We start from the raw sequence: 23,977 nt of genomic DNA, 5'->3' as shown, positions 1-23,977 counted from the left end.
AAGAGGGAGGTGTGTGTATGTTTGTGCTTGCAAGGGTGTGTGTGCGTGTGTGCGCGTGTGTGTGTGTGTGTGTGTGTGTGTGTGTGTGTGTGTGTGTGATTGAGAGAGAGTCTGTAGGAATGTGGGTCGGCTGTAGGCCTCGTTATCGTGGTAGATAAAGCATGGTGCCAGGGCAGCCTGGGAACTTTCTGGGCACCCTGCCTGCTGCCTGTGGCTCAGAACTTCAACCCTCAGACTGCAACCAGTCTACCATGCACGTTCCTACTGCTGCAGGCTGCAGCTGCTGCCTCAAACGCTGCTCCTGCCCCTGAGGTTTAAACACACCCTGCAGACTGACTGTCTCAGATCAGCCTACTCACCTCTATCGCCCCCTAGGCGACCTACCACACCTGACAACTGTCCTATAATTTGTCCCTCAGCTGCAGATTAATGGGTTATGGGTCATGTAGTTTTTTCTCCCTCTCGCCTTAGGCACTGTGTATAGAGATAGAGCAGATGCAGCAGGCCTCGGACCCTGCAGAACTACAAAGATGGAGTCAGCTCTCCTCCAGGGCACGCGAGGAGCTGGGCACGCTGCAGTGCATCCTGGGTAGCCTGAAGGACAATCAGGTAGAAAACTGTCCTGTAGAATATCCTGCCTCCATTCTGCTTTAAAATCAATGGAACTTTTATTGGACCCAAGCAATGACAAAATAAGGCAGTGATTGTTGTCAATTCACGATGATGTTGTTTCCAGGTGCGTGTGGTGGAGGTGGAGCGCTGGCTGGATGGCGTACAGGAACTGATGTCACGGAATGCCAAGGGCCAGGGAGATGCAGAGAGACTACAGGAAGAGCTCAACCAGTGCAAGGTCATAGGTCACACCATTCAAAAACAAACAAAACTTTGAACTGTTAGACCTAAAGTACTGCAATGTTATAACCCATGCCCCTCTCTCCCCCATCTCCTTCTTAGGAGTATGTGAGTGAGATGGAGTCAGTGGAGAGTTTAGTGAAGCAGATAGGAGAGAACGTATTGGCGGTGCAGGGGGCTGCAGTACCAGAGTTGGCCCACTGGGGGCAGGCTAAACTGGAGGAGTGCCAGGGGAGGTGGGAGACACTGAGCAAACAGGTGAGGAAGAAGAGGACAGCTCAAACAACACTGGATAGAAAGTATTCAAAACCCTTGACTTTTTGCACATTTTGTTACGTTACAGCCTTATTCTAAAATGTATTAAATGTATTTTTTTCTTGTTTTTTTTTCTTTTGTTATTATGGTGTATTGATGAGAACCCCCCCCCATTTTTGGGGGGGATTAAGGCTGTAACGTAACAAAATGTGGAAACCTCAAGGGGTTTGAATACTTTCCGAATGCACTGTAAATAGGTGATACAACCATCCCAGCTCTGCAGATTTTGCTGCAAAGAGACAGTATCATTAGATCACTGGTTTTGGTACTGCCCATATGTTACTTGTTTTGGTCGCCGGTTCAGGAATGGCAAAAAAAATTACAACATTTACTTGGAGCTAACTTTGCAAATAGCACTGCTGTGGACTTGAAAAAACAGACAATCGATCAATAATATAATAATACTCTTGGCAAAAACGTGTATCCCTAATTTACAATCTGTAGAAACTATGAGAATAGAAAGGTTCAGAAAACATCACAGCACAGTGGAAAACACATGACAGCTAGAAATCAACTGGATGGTCTTCAGAGATAGATGGGAGGGGCTGAGAGTAGCTGATGGCTGGGACTGGATGGTCTTCAGTGATAGATGGGAGGGGCTGAGAGTAGCTGAAGGCTGGGACTGGATGGTCTTCAGAGATAGATGGGAGAGGCTGAGTGTAGCTGAAGGCTGGGACTGGATGGTCTTCAGAGATAGATGGGAGGGGCTGAGAGTAGCTGAAGGCTGGGACTGGATGGTCTTCAGAGATAGATGGGAGGGGCTGAGAGTAGCTGAAGGCTGGGACTGGATGGTCTTCAGAGATAGATGGGAGGGGCTGAGAGTAGCTGAAGGCTGGGACTGGATGGTCTTCAGAGATAGATGGGAGGGGCTGAGAGTAGCTGAAGGCTGGGACTGGACGGTCTTCAGAGATAGATGGGAGGGGCTGAGAGTAGCTGAAGGCTGGGACTGGATGGTCTTCAGAGATAGATGGGAGGGGCTGAGAGTAGCTGAAGGCTGGGACTGGATGGTCTTCAGAGATAGATGGGAGGGGCTGAGAGTAGCTAAAGGCTGGGACTGGATGGTCTTCAGAGATAGATGGGAGGGGCTGAGTGTAGCTGAAGGCTGGGACTGGATGGTCTTCAGCGATAGATGGGAGGGGCTGAGAGTAGCTGAAGGCTGGGACTGGATGGTCTTCAGAGATAGATGGGAGGGGCTGAGAGTAGCTGAAGGCGGGGACTAAAAACAAACACAAGATAACTAATGTAAAATATACTGTCTAAAATATATAGACTGTATAAACTGAAAGTAGAAGCTTAAGTATTGTTTTCCATTAGTTTACTCCAATTAGGGGAGGGGTGGTAGGGTTAGGGGAAAATATATTATATAAAATTATATATATTTACAAAATAATATATGGGGATTGGAAATGATGCAGATAATTACATTGATAGAAGCCACAATCTGTAATATTAAAGCTGATCTATCCACTAAAATAAATGAAGCCTGCATACTGAACTGCTCATACACTTTTATGTGTATCCTTTTGTTAATGTCAGCATCTTATTTAAAACCTGACATGTTATTAAGACACTCTGTGTACTTGCTACCCTGTGTAACCTGACAGTGGTCCGTGTTATCTCTGTGTTGTCTCTGGGTAGCTGCTGAGCCACCAGGAGCGTGTGAGTGAGAGCCAGGAGAGGCAGGTGAACCTAAGGAAAGACTTGGCAGAGATGCAGGAATGGATGGCCCAGGTAGACGAGGAGTTCCTCATGAGAGACTTTGAGTACAAGAGTCCTGAGGAGCTGGAGGGGGCACTGGAAGAGATGAAGGTGGGGAACAAAGAACAGAACTTTGACATAAAAAAATAAAATAAAAAACTGGACAACTAGGAACTCCTCATTCCTTCTAGAAAGAAAGTCCCACCAACTAAACCAAAAGAATCCCACTTTAATGCTATGTAGCCAGTTATGGCCCCTCTTATGTGAAAATACTATCCTGATAATCTGGCATGTCTCTTTCTTTCCTCTTTGCGTCATCTCCTCCCTTCTCTCCCCTCCCTACTTAGAGGGCTAAAGAGGATGTGTTACAGAAGGAGGTGAGAGTGAAGATATTGAAGGACAACATTAACATGTTGGTGGCTAAGGCTAAGACGACCCCTGGTGGCAGTGGCCAGGACCTGACAGAGGAGCTGGGGGGAGTCCTGGGGAACTATCAGAAACTATGTGACCGCTTCAAGAGCAAGTGTCACACCCTGGAGGTAAAGAGTTTGATAAGACTAGTCCAAACAACTTATGAGGCACTGGTTCTTTGTTGTATTTGTGTTCATATCATACAGTAATGTGGTTGTATATATGTCCGTGTTCATGTGGTCTTCTCTGTAGGAGGTGTGGTCGTGTTGGATGGAGCTGCTGCAGTACCTGGACCTGGAGCAGGGCTGGCTCAACACGTTGGAGGAGAAGCTTCAGGCTACAGAGAACCTCCCTGAGAGCACTGAGGCTGTCAACAAGGCTTTGGAGGTAGATATCTCTATTTAAACATATCCATTCTTCTTTCTTATCCTTTTCATCTCTCATTCTCTCCCCTCCACTTTATCGTATGCTCTCTCCTTTAATCCCTCCACCCCCCCATCCTTCCCACCACTCTGACTCACCCTCTTTATTAAATTGTCTCCCTTTCCCCCTTTCTTTCGTGTTATTCGCTTGTCTTTTCCTTTTGACCCTAGAAGGTATTGTTTTGTGTCCTGTCTGTTTCTCTTACTTTGATGATGTCACCAGTCTGTCCTCTTTGGGCAGACTCCAGCACTCTGTCTGCCTACCTCAGGTACTGTAAGAGTGACACCGACCTACACAGCATTACCAAAAGTATGTGGACACCCCTTCAAATTAGTGGATTCGGCTATTACCTTGTCGAACATCTCATTAAAAAATCATGGGCATTAATATGGAGTTGGTCCTCCCCTTTGCTGCTATAACAGCCTCCACTCTTCTAGGAAGGCTTTCCACTAGATGTTGGAACATTGCTGCGGGGACTTGCTTCCATTCAGCCACAACAGCATTAGTGAGGTCGGGCACTGATGTTGGGCAATTAAGCCTGGCTCGCGGTCGGTGTAACAATTCATCCCAAAGGTGTTCGATGGGGTTGAGGTCAGGGCTCTGCAGGCCAGTCAAGTTCTTCCACACCGATCTCAACAAACCATTTCTGTATGGACCAAGCTTTGTGCACGGGGGACATGATGTAACAGGAAAGGGCCTTCCTTAAACTGTTGCCACAAATTTGGAAACACAGAATTGTCTAGAATGTCATTGTATGCTGTAGCGTTAAGATTTCCCTTCACTGGAACTAAGGGGCCCGAACCATGAAGAACAGCCCCAGACCATTATTCCTCCACCAAACTTTACAGTTGGCACTATGCATTGGGGCAGGTAGCATTCTCCTGGCATCTGCCAAACCCAGATTTGTCCATTGGACTGCCAGATGGTGAAGCGTGATTCATCACCCTAGAGAACGCGTTTCCACTGCTCCAGAACCCAATGGCAGTGAGCTTTACACCACTCCAGCCGACACTTGGTATTGCACATGGTTATCTTAGGCTTGTGTGTGGCTGCTCAGCCATAGAAACCCATTTCATGATGCTCCCGACGAACAGTTATTGCGCTGACATTGCTTCCAGAGGCAGTTTGGAACTCGGTAGTGAGTGTTACAACCCAAAACAGACGATTTTTACATGCTACGCGCTTCAGCGGTCAAGTTCTGTGAGCTTGTGTGGCCTACCACTGTGTGCCTGAGCCGTTGTTGCTCCTTGACGTCCATTTTACAATAACAGCACTTACAGTTGACCGGGACAGCTCTAGCAGGGCAGAAATTTGACGAACTGACTTGGAAAGGTGGCATCCTATGACGGTGCCACGTTGAAAGTCACTGAGCTCTTCAGTAAGGCCATTCTACTGCCAATGTTTGACTATGGAGATTGCATAGCTGTGCCCTCCATTTTCTACACCTGTTATCAATGGGTAATAGCCGAATCCACTAATTTGAAGGGGTGTCCACATACTCTTGTGTATATATAGTGTATATATTAAACACTGACACGTCACCCTCTCTCTTTCCCTCTTTCCTTCGCTCTCTCACCCTGTCACCTTTAATCTTTCTCTCTCCCTCTCTTCTCCCCTCCTCTTTCTCTCTCTCTAGTCGTTGGAATGTGTGTTGCGCCACCCAGGTGACAACAGGACACAGATCAGGGAGTTGGGTCAGACCCTGATAGATGGGGGCATCCTGGACGAACTTATCTCAGAGAAACTAGAGACCTTCAACTCCTGCTACGATCAACTCAGCCACCAGGTCAGTGTGTGTCAGTGTGTGTCAGTGTGTGTCAGTGTGTGTCAGTGTGTGTCAGTGTGTGTGTGTGTGTGTGTGTGTGTGTGTGTGTGTGTGTGTGTGTGGGATGAGAAAAACAACCGTCTTTGTACATAGCCATCAAGTGGCTGTCTGTCTCTTTCTGCATCTTTGTTTGTGAGAAACGACATGCCTCGTCGATCCTCGACAACATCTTGTTTTCTATTTGTGAATTGTGTATATGGTAGTAGATAATAAATCAAATCTAATTGTATTCGTCACATGCTCCATTAACAACAGGCATAGACTAACAGTGAAATTCTTACTTATATACAGTACCAGTCAAAGGTTTGGACACACCTACTCATTCAGGTAGCCTAGTGGTTAGAGCGTTGGGCCAGTAACCGTAAGGTTGCAAGATCGAATCTCCGAACTGACAAGGTAAAAATCTGTCTTTCTGCCCCTGAACAAGGCAGTTAACCCACTGTTCCTAGGCAGTCACTGTAAATAAGAATTTGTTCTTAACTGACTTGCTTAGTTAAATAAAGGTTAAATAATTACAAATCCAGGTTTTTTTCTTTATTTGTACTATTTTCTACATTGTAGAATAATAGTGAAGACATAAAAACTGTGAAATAACACATAAGCAATCATGTAGTAACCAAAAAAAGTGTTAAACAAATCATAATATATTTTATATCTGAGATTCTTTGAAGAAGCCCCCCTTTGCCTTGATGACAGCTTTGCACACTCTTGGCATTCTCTCAACCAGCTTCACGAGGTAGTCACCAAGGTGTGCCTTGTTAAAAGTTAATTTGTGGAATTTCTTTCCTTAATGCGTTTGAGCCAATCAGTTATGTTGTGACAAGGTAGCGGTGGTATACAGAAGATAGCCCTGTTTGGTAAAATGGCAAGAACAGCTCAAATAAACAAATAAAAACCACAGTCCATCATTACTTTAAGACATGAAGGTCAGTCAATGTGGAAAATTTCAAGAACTTTGAACATTTCTTTAAATGCAGTCACAAAAACCATCAAGCGCTATGATGAAACTGGTTCTCATGAGGACCGCAACAGGAAAGGAAGACCCAGAGTTAGCTCTGCTGCAGAGGATACGTTCATTAGAATTACCAGCCTCAGAAATTGCATCCCAAATAAATGCTTCAGAGTTCAAGAAACAGACACATCTCAACATTAACTGTTCAGAGGAGACTGAGTGAATCAGGCCTTCATGGTCGAATTGCTGCAAAGAAACCACTACTAAAGGACACCAATAAGAAGAGACTTGCTTGGGCCAAGAAACACAAGCAATGGACATTAGACAGGTGGAAATCAGTTCTTTGGTCTGATGAGTCCAACTTGGAGATTTTTGGTTCCAACTGCCGTGGTGAATGGATGATCTCCGCATGTGTGGTTCCCACCGTGAAGCATGATGGAGGAGGTGTGATGATGTGGGGGTGCTTTTCTGGTGACACTGTCAGTAATTTATTTCAAATTCAAGGCACACTTAACCAGCATGGCTACCACAGCATTCTGCAGCGACTATCATTTGTTTTTCAACAGGACAATGACCCAACACACCTCCAGGCTGTGTAAGGGCTATTTGAGTGATGGAGTGCTGCATCAGAAGACCTGGCCAACACAATCACCCGACCTCAACCCAATTGAGATGGTTTGGGATGTGTTGGACCGCAGAGTGAAGGAATGGCAGCCAACAAGTGTTCAGAATATGTGGGAACTTCTTCAAGACTGTTAGAAAATCATTCCATGTGAAGCTGGTTGAGAGAATGCCAAGAGTGTGCAAAGCTGTCATCAAGGCAAAGGGTGGCTACTTTTGCGATTTTTTTAATACTTTTTTGGTTACTACATGATTCCATATGTGTTATTTCATAGTTTTGATGTCTTCACTATTATTCTACAATGCAGAAAATATTTTAAAAATACAGAAAAACCCTTGAATGAGTAGGTGTGTCCAAACTTTTGACTGGTACTGTATGTCTTGAACATATCAGAATGATGTCCATTTCTATATTTTCTAGGCTGTAAACAGGCAGATAAGTATATGTTTGGTAATGTACTTGTCTATATATGATGTATATTGACTTAATGTTGATATGACATCCATCTAGGCTGTGAACCGTCAGATCAGTCTAGAGCAGCAACTGGCCACTCTGAAAGAGAATGAGCAGGTTCTCCAGGCTCTGCAGGAGTCACTGACCCAGCTCGACCACACACTCACCTCTTACCTCACCGACCGCATAGATGCCTTCCAGCTACCGCAAGAGGCCCAGGTACACACATACAGACAGATGCACACACACACCACACACACACACAAACTCATCTTCTATCTGACCGACTACATTGACACATCCCACAAACACATGTAGCGAATGCCAACAATTAGTTATTGGATGTCAGCTTAACCCCTGACCTCTAAACCCGTCTCCATCCTTTGCAGACCATCGGGGCAGAGATTGCGACCCATGAGGTGACAGTGGAGGAGTTGAGGAGTAGGAACGTGGGTAATCTGCCTCCTGCCACCCCAGAGGGCAAGGCTGCTCGCAGTGGAACCATGTTGGACCTGCTGCAGGTACTGACCCCTAGTGGACAGGGGGTGAAATTGTTCTCATTAAAGCCTATAGGGATAACATAGGAGTTTATGATTTATTGAAAATGTTGTTGTCTCTGCAATAATTCTGGTTGGTCATTATGCTGTTTTTTCCGTCTTTCAGCGGAAGCTGCGAGAGATCTCCACTAAGTACCAGTTGTTCCAGAAGCCTGCTAACTTTGAGCAGCGCATGCTGGACTGTAAGAGGGTTCTAGATGGAGCCAAGGAAGAGCTGCACATTCTAGACGTTAGGGAGGTGGAACCCCAACAGATCCAGGCCCACCTCATCGGCTGTATGGTGAGACCTAGAAATAAAACACGTTGAGAAGTCTCTTACAGGTGTGCATGTACGTGCGCGCACACACACACACACATTCTCCCTCACACTCCCTGTCTGTCTCCTTAACCCTTCAGAAACTGTATAAGGTTCTGAGTGAGGTGAAGTTAGAGGTGGAGACAGTGATAAAAACAGGAAGACAGATCGTCCAGAAACAACAGACTGACAACCCCAGAGGCATGGATGAACAACTGACAGCACTTAAACTGCTCTACAACCACCTGGGAGCACAGGTAATACACACACACGTGACTATAGTAGTTTAACCTTAGGACATAACAGTCTGGTCTTCTCACTTGGTCAGCTTCGTCATCATGAATAGTTGCGTTCTTAAAATAAACCTAGTTTCAAAATGATGAGGATATCGTCATTTTGACCAACCAAACAGCGAGCCCATCGTCTCTTCTTCTCTCTCCAGGTGACAGAGGGGAAGCAGGACCTGGAGAAGGCTCTGTCTTTGTCTCTGAGACTACATAAGGACAGCGCCGCCCTACAGGACTGGCTGACCACCAACCAGACTCTGCTGCAGCAGAAAAAGTCCTCTGGAGACATGCCTGCTGATATAGACACTGAGATCGCCTGGGCCAACGTGAGTCACGTGTGTGTGAGTTGTATGCTAGTGTGTTCACCGGGCTTGCTAGAATAGTTTGTTGAAATGTTTATTTGGCTTTTGTGTCTGTAGAGGGTGGGTGTGCAGAGGATTTGTGTAACATTTGTATAACGTGTGTGTGTGCGCTCCCCCAGGGCATGCTGAAGGAGTCGGAGCATCGTAAGGCAGACCTGGCTGAGCTGATGGAGACCAGCGCTGGGCTGCAGGGGCTGGTGGAGGGGAGCGAGGGCCCTCTGGAAGACAAGCTGTGTGGCCTCAACGAAGGCTGGGGACAGGTGCGCACCTGGACCGAGGACTGGCTGAGCACCGTTCTGGTGGGTTCACGCTTCACTATCATAGGATAACCTATCTATTAATCCTGTCTCTGTCTAAAGTAATGGTTGAGTAAAGTAATGTGTACATGACAGCTAAAACATGTCAGAAGGGACATTTGGAATAATTCCTGCATCTTGCCTCAGCACTCCGTTTCTCTAGAGAGAAATCAAATCATTCACTAGAAAAACCTGAGAAATCAAGTCAATAACTATGTGGGATACTGGGCTGATGGGTTGGAATCTTCATTAAGCACATATTCAAGTTCAAACAAATGGTAATTAACTACAATGATCCTAATCCATTGTGCCATTTTGTTGCGGCATAGAGATGTATCAGAGAGGAAGAGGCGAAGCGAGAGGTTTCACTCTCACCATAATATGTCCAAAATAAGCCCAATGCGTTTCTATGGGTTTATTTTGGACCTTTGGGAGAACGACTTCCATTGTTAGAGCATAGATATGAGCATCTCGTCATTATATGCAGATCTCTGGACTGATCCACTTTTCCGTCTGTTACGTCAGGTTAGATACACACAGACCGCATGAGAGAGCAATGTACACAACACAACGACGAGAGGGACAGTTCGTGAAAGTATACCTTATCTACTTTGAAGAACTAGTCCAATGATTTTGTCCGACAGCTCTGCAGCATACTTAGGCAGGTTAGCTAAATAGGATGACTGAGGGCGGTACAGTATGGGGAGAACAGAGTTAACGTTACGTGTCCTGGCTGGCTGACTGCTACTGCCTGAGAAGAGATGATTTTAAAGAATCAAAAAATAATAAGGTAATCAAATAAAAACAAAGTAATATACACAGCTGAAATATTTGGTTATTTATTAGTAATTTCTTATTTATCTATTGATGTTTATCCAATGTGGACCTGACTGAGACAATGGGATATTTTTTATGTTTTGGCAATTGAATGTTCATTATTTTTAACTTAGGAATTTCCATTAAAAAGCTCAAGAAGTATTATGTCGTCATTTTAAATGATCAAAACCGAAATCGATTTATTAATAATGCACCAAAAACGGAACCAACCTCAAACTCGAATTGCTCAGCACTACCATCTTTCTACCTCTGTTCCCTACAGAACCACCAGAACGAGGTGGAGATCTTTGATGAGAACCTGGCCCACATCAGCACCTGGCTGTACCAGACCCAGATCCACCTGGATGAGACGGAGAGACTGCCCACAGTGGAGAGGGAGATAGTAGTTAAGGTGATGGAGACGGCCCACAGTGGAGAGGGAGATAGTAGTTAAGGTGATGGAGACGGCCCACAGTGGAGAGGGAGATAGTAGTTAAGGTGATGGAGAGGGAAATAGTAGTTAAGGTGATGGAGACGGCCCACAGTGGAGAGGGAGATAGTAGTTAAGGTGATGGAGACGGCCCACAGTGGAGAGGGAGATAGTAGTTAAGGTGATGGAGACGGCCCACAGTGGAGAGGGAGATAGTAGTTAAGGTGATGGAGAGGGAAATAGTAGTTAAGGTGATGGAGACGGCCCACAGTGGAGAGGGAGATAGTAGTTAAGGTGATGGAGACGGCCCACAGTGGAGAGGGAGATAGTAGTTAAGGTGATGGAGACGGCCCACAGTGGAGAGGGAGATGGTAGTTAAGGTGATGGAGACGGCCCACAGTGGAGAGGGAGATAGTAGTTAAGGTGATGGAGACGGCCCACAGTGGAGAGGGAGATAGTAGTTAAGGTGATGGAGACGGCCCACAGTGGAGAGGGAGATGGTAGTTAAGGTGATGGAGAGGGAAATAGTAGTTAAGGTGATGGAGACGGCCCACAGTGGAGAGGGAGATAGTAGTTAAGGTGATGGAGACGGCCCACAGTGGAGAGGGAGATAGTAGTTAAGGTGATGGAGACGGCCCACAGTGGAGAGGGAGATAGTAGTTAAGGTGATGGAGACGGCCCACAGTGGAGAGGGAGATAGTAGTTAAGGTGATGGAGACGGCCTACAGTGGAGAGGGAGATAGTAGTTAAGGTGATGGAGACGGCCCACAGTGGAGAGGGAGATAGTAGTTAAGGTGATGGAGAAGGCCCACAGTGGAAAGGGAGATGGTAGTTAAGGTGATGGAGACGGCCCACAGTGGAGAGGGAGATGGTAGTTAAGGTGATGGAGACGGCCCACAGTGGAGAGGGAGATGGTAGTTAAGGTGATGGAGAAGGCCCACAGTGGAAAGGGAGATGGTAGTTAAGGTGATGGAGACGGCCCACAGTGGAGAGGGAGATGGTAGTTAAGGTGATGGAGACGGCCCACAGTGGAAAGGGAGATGGCCCACAGTGGAGAGGGAGATAGTAGTTAAGGTGATGGAGACAGCCCACAGTGGAGAGGGAGATGGTAGTTAAGGTGATGGAGACGGCCCACAGTGGAGAGGGAGATGGTAGTTAAGGTGATGGAGACGACCCACAGTGGAGAGGGAGATGGTAGTTAAGGTGATGGAGACGACCCACAGTGGAGAGGGAGATGGTAGTTAAGGTGATGGAGACGACCCACAGTGGAGAGGGAGATGGCCCACAGTGGAGAGGGAGACGGCACACAGTGGAGTTAAGGTGATGGAGACGACCCACAGTGGAGAGGGAGATGGTAGTTAAGGTGATGGAGACGACCCACAGTGGAGAGGGAGATGGTAGTTAAGGTGATGGAGACGACCCACAGTGGAGAGGGAGATGGCCCACAGTGGAGAGGGAGACGGCACACAGTGGAGTTAAGGTGATAGAGACAGAGAGACGGCCCTCAGTGGAGAGAGATGGTAGTTAAGGTGATAGAGACAGCCGATAGTGGAGAGAGATGGTAGTTAAGGTGATAGAGACAGAGAGACTGCCCACAGTGGAGAGACGGGAGAGGACAGGAAGGGAGACGGTAAGAGAGAGAGAGGAGGGGAAGGGAGATGGTAGGAGAGAGAGAGGAGGGGAAGGGAGACGGTAGGAGAGAGAGGAGAGGAGGGGAAGGGAGACGGTGGAATTGTTAGTAGTTTTGGAATTGTTAGTAGTTTTGGAATTGTTAGTTAGATTACTTGTTGGTTATCACTGCATTGTCGGAACTAGAAGCACAAGCATTTCGCTACACTCGCATTAACATCTGCTAACCATGTGTATGTGACAAATAAAATTTGATTTGATTTGATTTAGGAGAGAGAGAGGAGAGGAGGGGAAGGGAGACGGTAGGAGAGAGAGGAGAGGAGGGGAAGGGAGACGGTAGGAGAGAGAGGAGGGGAAGGGAGACAGTAGGAGAGAGAGGGAAGGGAGACGGTAGGAGAGAGAGAGGAGAGGGGAAAGGAGACGGTAGGAGAGAGAGAGGGGAGACGGTAGGAGAGAGAGGAGAGGAGAGGAAGGGGAAGGGAGACGGTAGGAGAGAGAGAGACGAGAGGAGGGGAAGGGAGGCAGTAGGAGAGAGAGGAGAGGAGGGAAAAGGAGACGGTAGGAGAGAGAGAGGGAAGGGAGACGGTAGGAGAGAGAGAGGGAAGGGAAATGGTAGGGGAGAGAGGAGGGGAAGGGAGACGGTAGGAGAGAGAGGAGAGGGGAAAGGAGACGGTAGGAGAGAGAGGAGGGGAAGGGAGACGGTAGGAGAGAGAGAGAGGGAAGGGAGACTGTAGGAGAGAGGGAAGGGAGACGGTAGGAGAGAGAGAGGGAAGGGAGAGAGAGAGAGGGAAGGGAGACTGTAGGAGAGAGAGAGAGAGGGAAGGGAGACGGTAGGAGAGAGAGAGAGAGGGAAGGGAGACTGTAGGAGAGAGAGGAGAGAGAGGGAAGGGAGACGGTAGGAGAGAGAGAGGGAAGGGAGAGAGAGAGGGAAGGGAGACTGTAGGAGAGAGAGAGAGAGAGAGGGAATGGAGACGGTAGGAGAGAGAGAGAGAGAGAGAGGGAAGGGAGACGGTAGGAGAGAGAGAGAGGGAAGGGAGACGGTAGGAGAGAGAGAGAGAGGGAAGGGAGATGGTAGGGGAGAGAGAGGAGAGGGGAAAGGAGACGGTAGGAGAGAGAGAGGGGAGACGGTAGGAGAGAGAGGTGAGGAAGGGAAGGGAGACGGTCAGAGATATAGAGGGAAGGGAGATGGTAGGAGAGAGGGGAAGGGAGACCGTTGGAGAGAGAGGAGAGGGGAAAGGAGATGGTAGGAGAGAGAGAGAGGAGAGGAGGGGAAGGGAGACGGTAGGAGAGAGAGAGAGGGAAAGGAGACGGTAGGAGAGAGAGAGGGAAGGGAGACGGAAAGAGAGAGAGGGAAGGAAAATGGTAGGAGAGAGAGAGGGAAGGGAAATGGTAGGGGAGAGAGAGAGAAGGGAGAGAGAGAGAGGGAAGGGAGACGGTAGGGGAGAGAGAGGGAGAGAGGGAAGGGAGACGGTAGGAGAGAGAGAGGAGAGGAGGGGAAGGGAGACGGTAGGAGAGAGAGGAGAGGAGGGAAGGGAGACGGTAGGAGAGAGAGGAGGGGAAGGGAGACAGTAGGAGAGTGAGGGAAGGGAGACGGTAGGAGAGAGAGAGGAGAGGGGAAAGGAGACGGTAGGAGAGAGAGAGGGGAGACGGTAGGAGAGAGAGGAGAGGAAGGGGAAGGAGATGGTAGGAGAGAGAGAGGGGAGACGGTAGGAGAGAGAGGTGAGGAAGGGAAGGGAGACGGTCAGAGATAGAGAGGGAAGGGAGATGGTAGGAGAGAGGGGAAGGAGACCGTTGGAGAGAGAGGAGAGGGGAAAGGAGATGGTAGGAGAGAGAGAGAGGAGAGGAAGGGAGACGATAGGAAAGAGAGAGAGGGAAAGGAGACTGTAGGAGAGAGAGAGGGAAGGGAGACGGTAGGAGAGAGAGAGGGAAGGGAGATGGTAGGGGAGAGAGAGGAGACGTTAGGAGAGAGAGAGGGGAGACGGTAGGAGAGAGAGGTGAGGAAGGGAAGGGAGACGGTCAGAGATAGAGAGGGAAGGGAGATGGTAGGAGAGAGGGGAAGGGAGACCGTTGGAGAGAGAGGAGAGGGGAAAGGAGATGGTAGGAGAGAGAGAGAGGAGAGGAAGGGAGACGATAGGAAAGAGAGAGAGGGAAAGGAGACTGTAGGAGAGAGAGAGGGAAGGGAGACGGTAGGAGAGAGAGAGGGAAGGGAGATGGTAGGGGAGAGAGAGGAGACGTTAGGAGAGAGAGGGGAGACGGTAGGAGAGAGAGGTGAGGAAGGGAAGGGAGACGGTCAGAGATAGAGAGGGAAGGGAGATGGTAGGAGAGAGGGGAAGGGAGACCGTTGGAGAGAGAGGAGAGGGGAAAGGAGATGGTATGAGAGAGAGAGAGGAGAGGAGGGGAAGGGAGACGGTAGGAAAGAGAGAGAGGGAAAGGAGACTGTAGGAGAGCGAGGGAAGGGAGACGATAGGAGAGAGAGAGGGAAGGGAAATGGTAGGGGAGAGAGAGGGAAGGGAAATGGTAGGAGAGAGAGAGGGAAGGGAAATGGTAGGGGAGAGAGAGGGAAGGGAAATGGTAGGGGAGAGAGAGGGAAGGGAGAGAGAGAGAGGAAGGGAGACGGTAGGAGAGAGAGAGAGGGAAGGGAGACGGTAGGAGAGAGAGAGGGAAGGGAGATGGTAGGGAAGAGAGGAGAGAGAGGGAAGGGAGATGGTAGGAGAGAGAGGGGGAAGGGAGATAGTAGGAGAGAGAGAGGGAAGGGAGATAGTAGGAGAGAGAGGAGAGAGAGGGAAGGGAGATGGTAGGAGAGAGAGGGGGAAGGGAGATAGTAGGAGAGAGAGGGGGAAGGGAGATGGTAGGAGAGAGAGAGGGAAGGAGATGGTAGGAGAGAGAGGAGAGGGGAAAGGAGACGGTAGGAGAGAGAGAGGGAAGGGAGATGGTAGGAGTGAGAGGAGAGGGGAAAGGAGACGGTAGGAGAGAGGGGGAAGGGAGATGGTAGGAGAGAGGGGGAAGGGAGATGGTAGGAGAGAGAGGAGAGGGGAAAGGAGACGGTAGGAGAGAGAGGGGGAAGGGAGATGGTAGGAGAGAGAGGGGGAAGGGAGATGGTAGGAGAGAGGGGGAAGGAGATGGTAGGAGAGAGAGGGGGAAGGAGATGGTAGGAGAGAGAGGGGGAAGGGAGATGGTAGGAGAGAGAGGGGAAGGGAGATGGTAGGAGAGAGAGGGGGAAGGAGAGAGAGAGAGGGAAGGGAGACGGTAGGAGAGAGAGAGAGGGAAGGGAGACGGTAGGAGAGAGAGAGGGAAGGAGATGGTAGGGAAGAGAGGAGAGAGAGGGAAGGAGATGGTAGGAGAGAGAGGGGGAAGGGAGATAGTAGGAGAGAGAGAGGGAAGGGAGATGGTAGGAGAGAGAGGAGAGAGAGGGAAGGGAGATGGTAGGAGAGAGAGGGGGAAGGGAGATAGTAGGAGAGAGAGGGGAAGGGAGATGGTAGGAGAGAGAGAGGGAAGGGAGATGGTAGGAGAGAGAGGAGAGGGGAAAGGAGACGGTAGGAGAGAGAGAGGGAAGGGAGATGGTAGGAGTGAGAGGAGAGGGGAAAGGAGACGGTAGGAGAGAGGGGGAAGGGAGATGGTAGGAGAGAGGGGGAAGGAGATGGTAGGAGAGAGAGGGGGAAGGGAGATGGTAGGAGAGAGAGGGGGAAGGGAGACGGTAGGAGAGAGAGGGGGAAGGGAGACGGTAGGAGAGAGAGGGGGAAGGGAGATGGTAGGAGAGAGAGGGGAAGGGAGATGGTAGGAGAGAGAGGGGGAAGGGAGATGGTAGGAGAGAGAGGGGGAAGGGAGATGGTAGGAGAGAGAGGGGGAAGGGAGATGGTAGGAGAGAGAGGGGGAAGGGAGATGGTAGGAGAGAGAGGGGGAAGGGAGATGGTAGGAGAGAGAGGGGGAAGGGAGATGGTAGGAGAGAGAGGGGGAAGGGAGATGGTAGGAGAGAGAGGGGAAGGGAGATGGTAGGAGAGAGAGGGGGAAGGAGATAGTAGGAGAGAGAGAGGGAAGGGAGATGGTAGGAGAGAGAGGAGAGGGGAAAGGAGACGGTAGGAGAGAGAGGAGAGGGGAAAGGAGACGGTAGGAGAGAGAGGAGAGGGGAAAGGAGACGGTAGGAGAGAGAGAGGGAAGGGAGATGGTAGGAGAGAGAGGGGGAAGGGAGATGGTAGGAGAGAGAGGGGGAAGGAGATAGTAGGAGAGTGAGAGGGAAGGGAGATGGTAGGAGAGAGAGAGGGAAGGGAGATGGTAGGAGAGGGAAGGGAGATGGTAGGAGAGAGAGAGGGAAGGGAGATGGTAGGAGAGGGAAGGGAGATGGTAGGAGAGCGAGAGGAGAGGATGAAAGCATGGGGAGGGAACTGAAGCATGAAAATTCAATATTGGTTGATTACAATTGAATTTTTATTAGAGCCTATTACCAGAGTTTAGGATATAATTAGCCTGTGTGGGGAAATAATAATAATTGGAGTAAAAGCTATTGATGAACCTGTTAATGTATAAATTGTTTGATTGATGTGTGTGTAGACCCTGCTAGAAGAGCTGGATGACATCACTCTGAGAGTGGACAGTGTGAGAGACCAGGCCATCATCCTAATGACCAGTAGAGGTCCTGCCTGCAGAGACGTCGTAGAACCCAAATTGGCTGAACTCAACCGCAACTTTCACAAGGTCTCCCAATGCATCAAAGCTGCCAAGGTACAAATACTCTCACAACACTGTTTCACTGTATTACAATCACAACTGTCTAGAGCTGTATCATTCAAACTGTAGATAGATACGTACAGGGGGGTAATTCTCCCTCTTTTGTTTCTGATACCCAGATGTCCACCACTCTGGAGCCTGGGACTGTGGATATGATTCAGCAGATACAACAGATCTCTCAGATCCCTCACCAGATCTCTCAGCTCCAACAGGACCAGATTGCTGAGCTCCAGCAGAGCCAGTCAGAGGAGGCCCTGAGCTCCAGCCTGATGCAGACCTTTGAGGGGGAACTAGAGGCAACACTCAGGGCCCTAGAGGACCAGCAGGACCCTACACACACCCTGGATGATGACAAGGTATATATTATACAGATACTCTCTCTCTCTCACTCACTCATACACACACTCACACACACACACACAAATGCACACACAGTGGTTAAGTTTATGACTGGTCAAACAAAGAACACAAAGTGCTATAAGATGTATACAGTGTCACAGACAAACAAGGGTGTGATTGGGCAGTTTGTCCTCGGAGTGTGTTATCAGGGACTTACACCGCTCGGTGTAGAGCGGCTGAACAAATCACACCAGCCCAGACCAAGGTCACTGTGAGTCAGGAAGCAGAGTGTCTTACTCCTTCCTGTCTGTCGACCCTTGGCTCTCTGGAAAAGGACATCATATAGGGTTCTTCAAGCAATTTTTGGTTCGGATTCACAGTTGAATTTATTTTTTGTTTTTGATTATGGGCGTAATGTTCATTTTCTAACCCTGGAAAACCCTAGTTCAGTTGTTTGATTGAAAGGGAGTCTTTGTTTCCGTGACAACGTTCACTGTGACCCTGTGTGTTGACCGGTCAGATGGATGAGGAGAAGGCTGGCATGGAGGAGCTGCTGAGGAGAGGAGAGGAGGTGCTGCTCCAGACTGCAGACGAGGGCCAGAGGGAGGGGCTGAGACTCCGGCTGCTCCGGCTGCAGGCGCAGTACACCACTCAGAGGGTGAGGGAGAATGATACACAGTCTCTACACTAACTCAACAATCATGTAACATTTATATCCTAACACCGTAACCATACAATAATGGCATTAACAACAGTACATCACACAGATTGAGGGAGTAAGAATAAAAAACTCTACCAACTACATGTGAGAAAGAGCATAGATACTCAAACCAGCTTTTAATATGAATATGAAGTGCATTGCAGCATTTCAGATGTAAATGTATTCCTGTCTCGTAGCATTGTAGAGCTCAGTTTTAAGATCTGGAGGACCGGTGGCCTTGGTCATGTTATGCAGGCTCTCTGTTTGCAATTAATTATGCACAGTATGGCCTTGTCTGGTGTGTGCCTGTTTGTGTGTGTGTGAGTGTGTTTGTAATTGTGTTTGTGTCTAAATCCCTATCTTGTCTCTACAGGAGTTTAGGATGCTGAGAGTGAGACAGGTGGAGGTCTCCATGGACGACGACTCTTCTTCAAACAGCTTCACAGAGCAGAGAGACAGACAGGACCTGACTGGAGAGGTGTGTCGCATTCTATACTGAACAAAAATATAAACGCAACATGTAAAGTGTTGCTCCCATGTTTTATGAGCTGAAATAAAAGATCCCAGAAATGTTCCATACGCATGTTTACTTCCCTGTTAGTGAGAATTTCTCTTTTGCCAAGATAATCCGTCCATCTGACAGGTGTGGCATATCAAGAAGCTGATTAAACAGCATGATCATTACACAGGTGCACCTTGTGCTGGGCACAATAAAAGGCCACTCTAAAGTTTTAATGGAGCGTGCAATTGACATGCTGACTGCAGGAATGTCTACCAGAGCTGTTGGCAGGGAATTTAATGTTAATTCTCTGTCATAAGCTGCCTCCAACGTCATTTTAGATTTTTTGGCAGTATGTCCAACCAGCTTCACAACCGCAGACCATGTGTAACTACACCAGTCCAGGACCTCAACATCTGGCTTCTTCACCTGCGGGATGGTCTGAGACAAGCCACGATGGCCACTGTGCTCTTCATGGATGAATGCCCCGTGGTGGCTGTGGGGTTGTAGTATGGGCAGGCATAAGCTACAGACAATGAACACAATTGAATTTTATCAATGGCAATTTGAATGCAGAGAGATACGGTGACGAGATCCTGAGGCCCATTGTTGTGCCATTCATCCGCCGCCATCACCTCATGTTTTAGCATGATAATACACGGCCCCATGTCTGCAAGGATCTGTACACAATTCCTGGAAGCTGAAAATGTCTCAGTTCTTCCATGGCCTCCATACACACCACACATGTCACCCTTTGAACATGTTTGGGATGCTCTGGACCGACGTGTACGACAGCGTGTTCAGTTCCCACCAAATGTCCATCTTCAAATGTCCATTGAAGAGGAGTGGGACAACATTCCACAGGCCACAATCAACAGCCTGATCAACTCTATACGAAGGAGATGTGTTGCACTGCATGAGGCAAATGGTGATACCTTTTTTGTAAGGTATCTGTGACCATATCTGTATTCCCAGTCATGTGAAATCCCATAGATTAGGACCTAATGAATTTATATACATTGACTGATTTCCTTATATGAACTGTAACTCAGCAAAATCTTTGAAATTGTTGCACGTTGCTTTCTAGATTTTTGTTCAGTATATCACTAGTATTACACATCACTTATTATCTTATTCCCTATGTCCTTTTAATGACCTTGTTTTGTTGTATGGCGTATTTATGACAGTCATATTAAATGTGATATCAAATGTTGACATTTGATGCTTCCCACAGACTCATGTTGTTGTGTTACCTACCTTAGATGAATGTACTGGTTGTAAGTCCTTCTAGGAGTGTCTGCTAAATGTAATTGCAAAATGTCTGATTCACACACACGTTTACTTCTTCTAACATAATACCGTCTCTTGCCAGCAGATGGAGCCAGAGGACAGGGCGCTCTCTCTCAGTCCCTCAGACTACCTGCTGAATATCAACAAGGTTCTGCTGGCCATGGCCGACAACGAACTGCTGCTCAACTCCTCCGAGCTCAGCAGTGGTCTCTATGAAGACTTCTCCAGCCAGGAGGACACACTGAGGGTGAGAGAGGGAGGGAGGAGGGGAAAGGGGGTAGGGATGAGGGGAGAGATAGGTCCTGTAGGTCTGAACGGATACCTCTCACTCTTTTACTTACGTCTCCCCCCCCCCTCTCTCCTCTCCTTCCTCTCTCTCTCTTGTCCCTCTCTCTCTCCTCCTTCTCTCTCTCTCCCAGAGTATAAAGGAGAGTCTGGAGTGTGTGGGGGAGCAGGTAACGGTGATCCATGAGCGCCAGCCTGATGCCATCCTGGAGGCGTCGCAGAGAGAGGTGGCACAGATAGGAGACGCCCTCACCCAGCTCAACGCAGAGTGGGACCGCCTCAACCGCATGTACAACCACCGCAAAGGGTGGGTGACTCACGGTCAACATGGCTACATAGTACCTGTCAGGTGTTCATACACAATGAGCACTAAAGAGCAGAAGGAAAAAGAAATGGGAAACTAAATACTAATTGTAGCATCACAATAAAGGGAAGAAGAGCAGCTGTAGTCTTTGGTGGTCCAGTATTGCATGTGAGAGGATATGTTTGTTGCCTCTAATACGGGCACTTAGATGTAGCTTGATGTAACTCTGATCACTGATCTGTCAGTGTCAGCCACACACACACACACACACACACAGAGAATGACGTCACTTAGTCATGATCTTGTCTCCATCCTGTCTCTGTGCTAGTCTGTCAGGAAGTTTCTAGCATGTGTACAGAGTAAATGTCCGTTTTGAGATATTGACCACAGACGAGAGAGGATGGAGAGAGATGCCAGGGCACGACAAGTTGTTTCCTTGGTTAGCTAGCTACATGCCGAATGTATCTGAAATTGCATGATCAATTGATGTTTACTGGTCATGAAAAGCATTCCGTGACTGGCTGTATAACTCTGATGATAGAGCTAAGTGTGGAATAATCGGAAATGTGTCGTTCTGACTATCCTCTTCCAGACGTGACGATATTAAAACCAAATTGTTATAATATTTATTTAACAATCCCTTGAAAATGGGTCTCTGCCCCACAGCAGCCAAATCGAACGCTCTACAGCGTATTGTGACATCTTATTGATAATGACCTATTCTATCTTTATATAGAGATGGTGGTAGTTCATTGTGAGGTTCATTGGTATTTTCTCCAGTCATTCCCTGGCATCCCACACATTTGCTAGTGTTTAATGGAAGTCAGGAACGGGGTTTTTCCTTTTCCTTTCTCTTTATTGGAAAAAGAAGGAATTTCCCAGTGGAAACAACCTAATTCTGATTCCATATTGATTCCAGAATCCACCCAACAACACCCACAGAAGGAATAATTAATGAATTGTTTAATACAGGTGTTCACAATGGTTAATACAGGTGTTCACAATGGTTAATACAGGTGTTCACAATGGTTAATACAGGTGTTCACAATGGTTAATACAGGTGTTCACAATGGTTAATACAGGTGTTCACAATGGTCAATACAGGTGTTCACAATGGTTAAACAGGTGTTCACAATGGTTCATACAGGTGTTCACAATGGTTAATACAGGTGTTCACAATGGTTAAACAGGTGTTCACTGGTTAGTACAGGTGTTCACAATGGTTAATACAGGTGTTCTCAATGGTTAATACAGGTGTTCACAATGGTTAATACAGGTGTTCACAATGGTTAATACAGGTGTTCACAATGGTTAATACAGGTGTTCACAATGGTTAATACAGGTGTTCACAATGGTCAATACAGGTGTTCACAATGGTTAAACAGGTGTTCACAATGGTTCATACAGGTGTTCTCAATGGTTAATACAGGTGTTCACAATGGTTAATACAGGTGTTCACAATGGTTAATACAGGTGTTCACAATGGTTAAACAGGTGTTCACAATGGTTAATACAGGTGTTCACAATGGTTAATACAGGTGTTCACAATGGTTAATACAGGTGTTCTCAATGGTTAATACAGGTGTTCACAATGGTTAATACAGGTGTTCACAATGGTTAATACAGGTGTTCACAATGGTCAATACAGGTGTTCACAATGGTTCATACAGGTGTTCACAATGGTTAATACAGGTGTTCACAATGGTTAATACAGGTGTTCACAATGGTTAATACAGGTGTTCACAATGGTTAATACAGGTGTTCACAATGGTCAATACAGGTGTTCACAATGGTTCATACAGGTGTTCACAATGGTTCATACAGGTGTTCACAATGGTTAATACAGGTGTTCACAATGGTTAAACAGGTGTTCACAATGGTTAATACAGGTGTTCACAATGGTTAATACAGGTGTTCTCAATGGTTAATACAGGTGTTCACAATGGTTAATACAGGTGTTCACAATGGTTAATACAGGTGTTCACAATGGTTAATACAGGTGTTCACAATGGTCAATACAGGTGTTCACAATGGTTAAACAGGTGTTCACAATGGTTCATACAGGTGTTCTCAATGGTTAATACAGGTGTTCACAATGGTTAATACAGGTGTTCACAATGGTTAATACAGGTGTTCACAATGGTTAAACAGGTGTTCACAATGGTTAATACAGGTGTTCACAATGGTTAAACAGGTGTTCACAATGGTTAATACAGGTGTTCACAATGGTTAATACAGGTGTTCACAATGGTTAATACAGGTGTTCACAATGGTTAATACAGGTGTTCTCAATGGTTAATACAGGTGTTCACAATGGTTAATACAGGTGTTCACAATGGTTAATACAGGTGTTCACAATGGTTAATACAGGTGTTCACAATGGTTAATACAGGTGTTCTCAATGGTTAATACAGGTGTTCACAATGGTTAATACAGGTGTTCACAATGGTTAATACAGGTGTTCACAATGGTTAATACAGGTGTTCACAATGGTTAATACAGGTGTTCACAATGGTTAATACAGGTGTTCACAATGGTTAATACAGGTGTTCACAATGGTTAATACAGGTGTTCACAATGGTTAATACAGGTGTTCACAATGGTCAATACAGGTGTTCACAATGGTTAATACAGGTGTTCACAATGGTTAATACAGGTGTTCACAATGGTCAATACAGGTGTTCACAATGGTTAATACAGGTGTTCACAATGGTCAATACAGGTGTTCACAATGGTCAATACAGGTGTTCACAATGGTCAATACAGGTGTTCACAATGGTCAATACAGGTGTTCACAATGGTCAATACAGGTGTTCACAATGGTCAATACAGGTGTTCACAATGGTCAATACAGGTGTTCACAATGGTTAATACAGGTGTTCACAATGGTTAATACAGGTGTTCACAATGGTCAATACAGGTGTTCACAATGGTCAATACAGGTGTTCACAATGGTTAATACAGGTGTTCACAATGGTTAATACAGGTGTTCACAATGGTCAATACAGGTGTTCACAATGGTCAATACAGGTGTTCACAATGGTTCATACAGGTGTTCACAATGGTTCATACAGGTGTTCTCAATGGTTAATACAGGTGTTCACAATGGTTAATACAGGTGTTCACAATGGTCAATACAGGTGTTCACAATGGTCAATACAGGTGTTCACAATGGTCAATACAGGTGTTCACAATGGTCAATACAGGTGTTCACAATGGTCAATACAGGTGTTCACAATGGTCAATACAGGTGTTCACAATGGTCAATACAGGTGTTCACAATGGTTAATACAGGTGTTCACAATGGTTAATACAGGTGTTCACAATGGTTAATACAGGTGTTCACAATGGTTAATACAGGTGTTCACAATGGTTAATACAAGTGTTCACAATGGTTCATTTGGGAGAAATGTGAATACAGCAATAATTGAGCTTTTATTTAATAAAACTGCCAGCCAGTGTTCTCACTATCATCCCCTATCTTTGATAAACACAGATATTAAACTGTTTTTCCAAATGTTGTCGTCCCGTCTCGAGATTTACAAATTGGTCCACACGGAACAAAGCGTGTTTAAAAAGCATTTATCCTCAGTTAACAGACTATTACGTACAGTA

General features: G+C 47.0%; 1 protein-coding gene across 6 annotated transcripts in view; it reads left to right on the top strand.

Moving 5' to 3' along the window:
- utrn (utrophin) overlaps positions 1 to 23,977 on the top strand; it is a 407,872-nt gene that overhangs the window by 129,336 nt on the left and 254,559 nt on the right. For 5 of the 6 annotated variants that reach the window (XM_065026301.1, XM_065026305.1, XM_065026304.1 and 2 more), the window contains 20 exons: positions 472 to 609; positions 737 to 850; positions 955 to 1,110; positions 2,806 to 2,976; positions 3,213 to 3,404; positions 3,529 to 3,663; positions 5,336 to 5,485; positions 7,609 to 7,770; positions 7,941 to 8,072; positions 8,215 to 8,388; positions 8,505 to 8,660; positions 8,846 to 9,016; positions 9,172 to 9,351; positions 10,448 to 10,576; positions 16,769 to 16,939; positions 17,065 to 17,301; positions 17,805 to 17,942; positions 18,358 to 18,462; positions 19,856 to 20,020; positions 20,193 to 20,365. In XM_065026301.1, coding sequence (XP_064882373.1) covers positions 472 to 609; positions 737 to 850; positions 955 to 1,110; positions 2,806 to 2,976; positions 3,213 to 3,404; positions 3,529 to 3,663; positions 5,336 to 5,485; positions 7,609 to 7,770; positions 7,941 to 8,072; positions 8,215 to 8,388; positions 8,505 to 8,660; positions 8,846 to 9,016; positions 9,172 to 9,351; positions 10,448 to 10,576; positions 16,769 to 16,939; positions 17,065 to 17,301; positions 17,805 to 17,942; positions 18,358 to 18,462; positions 19,856 to 20,020; positions 20,193 to 20,365 — 3,149 coding nt within the window. The remainder of the gene's footprint in view (positions 1 to 471; positions 610 to 736; positions 851 to 954; positions 1,111 to 2,805; positions 2,977 to 3,212; positions 3,405 to 3,528; positions 3,664 to 5,335; positions 5,486 to 7,608; positions 7,771 to 7,940; positions 8,073 to 8,214; positions 8,389 to 8,504; positions 8,661 to 8,845; positions 9,017 to 9,171; positions 9,352 to 10,447; positions 10,577 to 16,768; positions 16,940 to 17,064; positions 17,302 to 17,804; positions 17,943 to 18,357; positions 18,463 to 19,855; positions 20,021 to 20,192; positions 20,366 to 23,977) is intronic. The other variant, XM_065026302.1, reaches the window with a different exon arrangement.

The sequence above is a fragment of the Oncorhynchus nerka genome, linkage group LG13 (genome assembly GCF_034236695.1).
Source record: "Oncorhynchus nerka isolate Pitt River linkage group LG13, Oner_Uvic_2.0, whole genome shotgun sequence".
Classification (NCBI taxonomy): domain Eukaryota; kingdom Metazoa; phylum Chordata; class Actinopteri; order Salmoniformes; family Salmonidae; genus Oncorhynchus; species Oncorhynchus nerka.
Note: the sequence above shows the minus strand (reverse complement) of the source record. Positions and strands in the feature narration are given on the sequence as shown.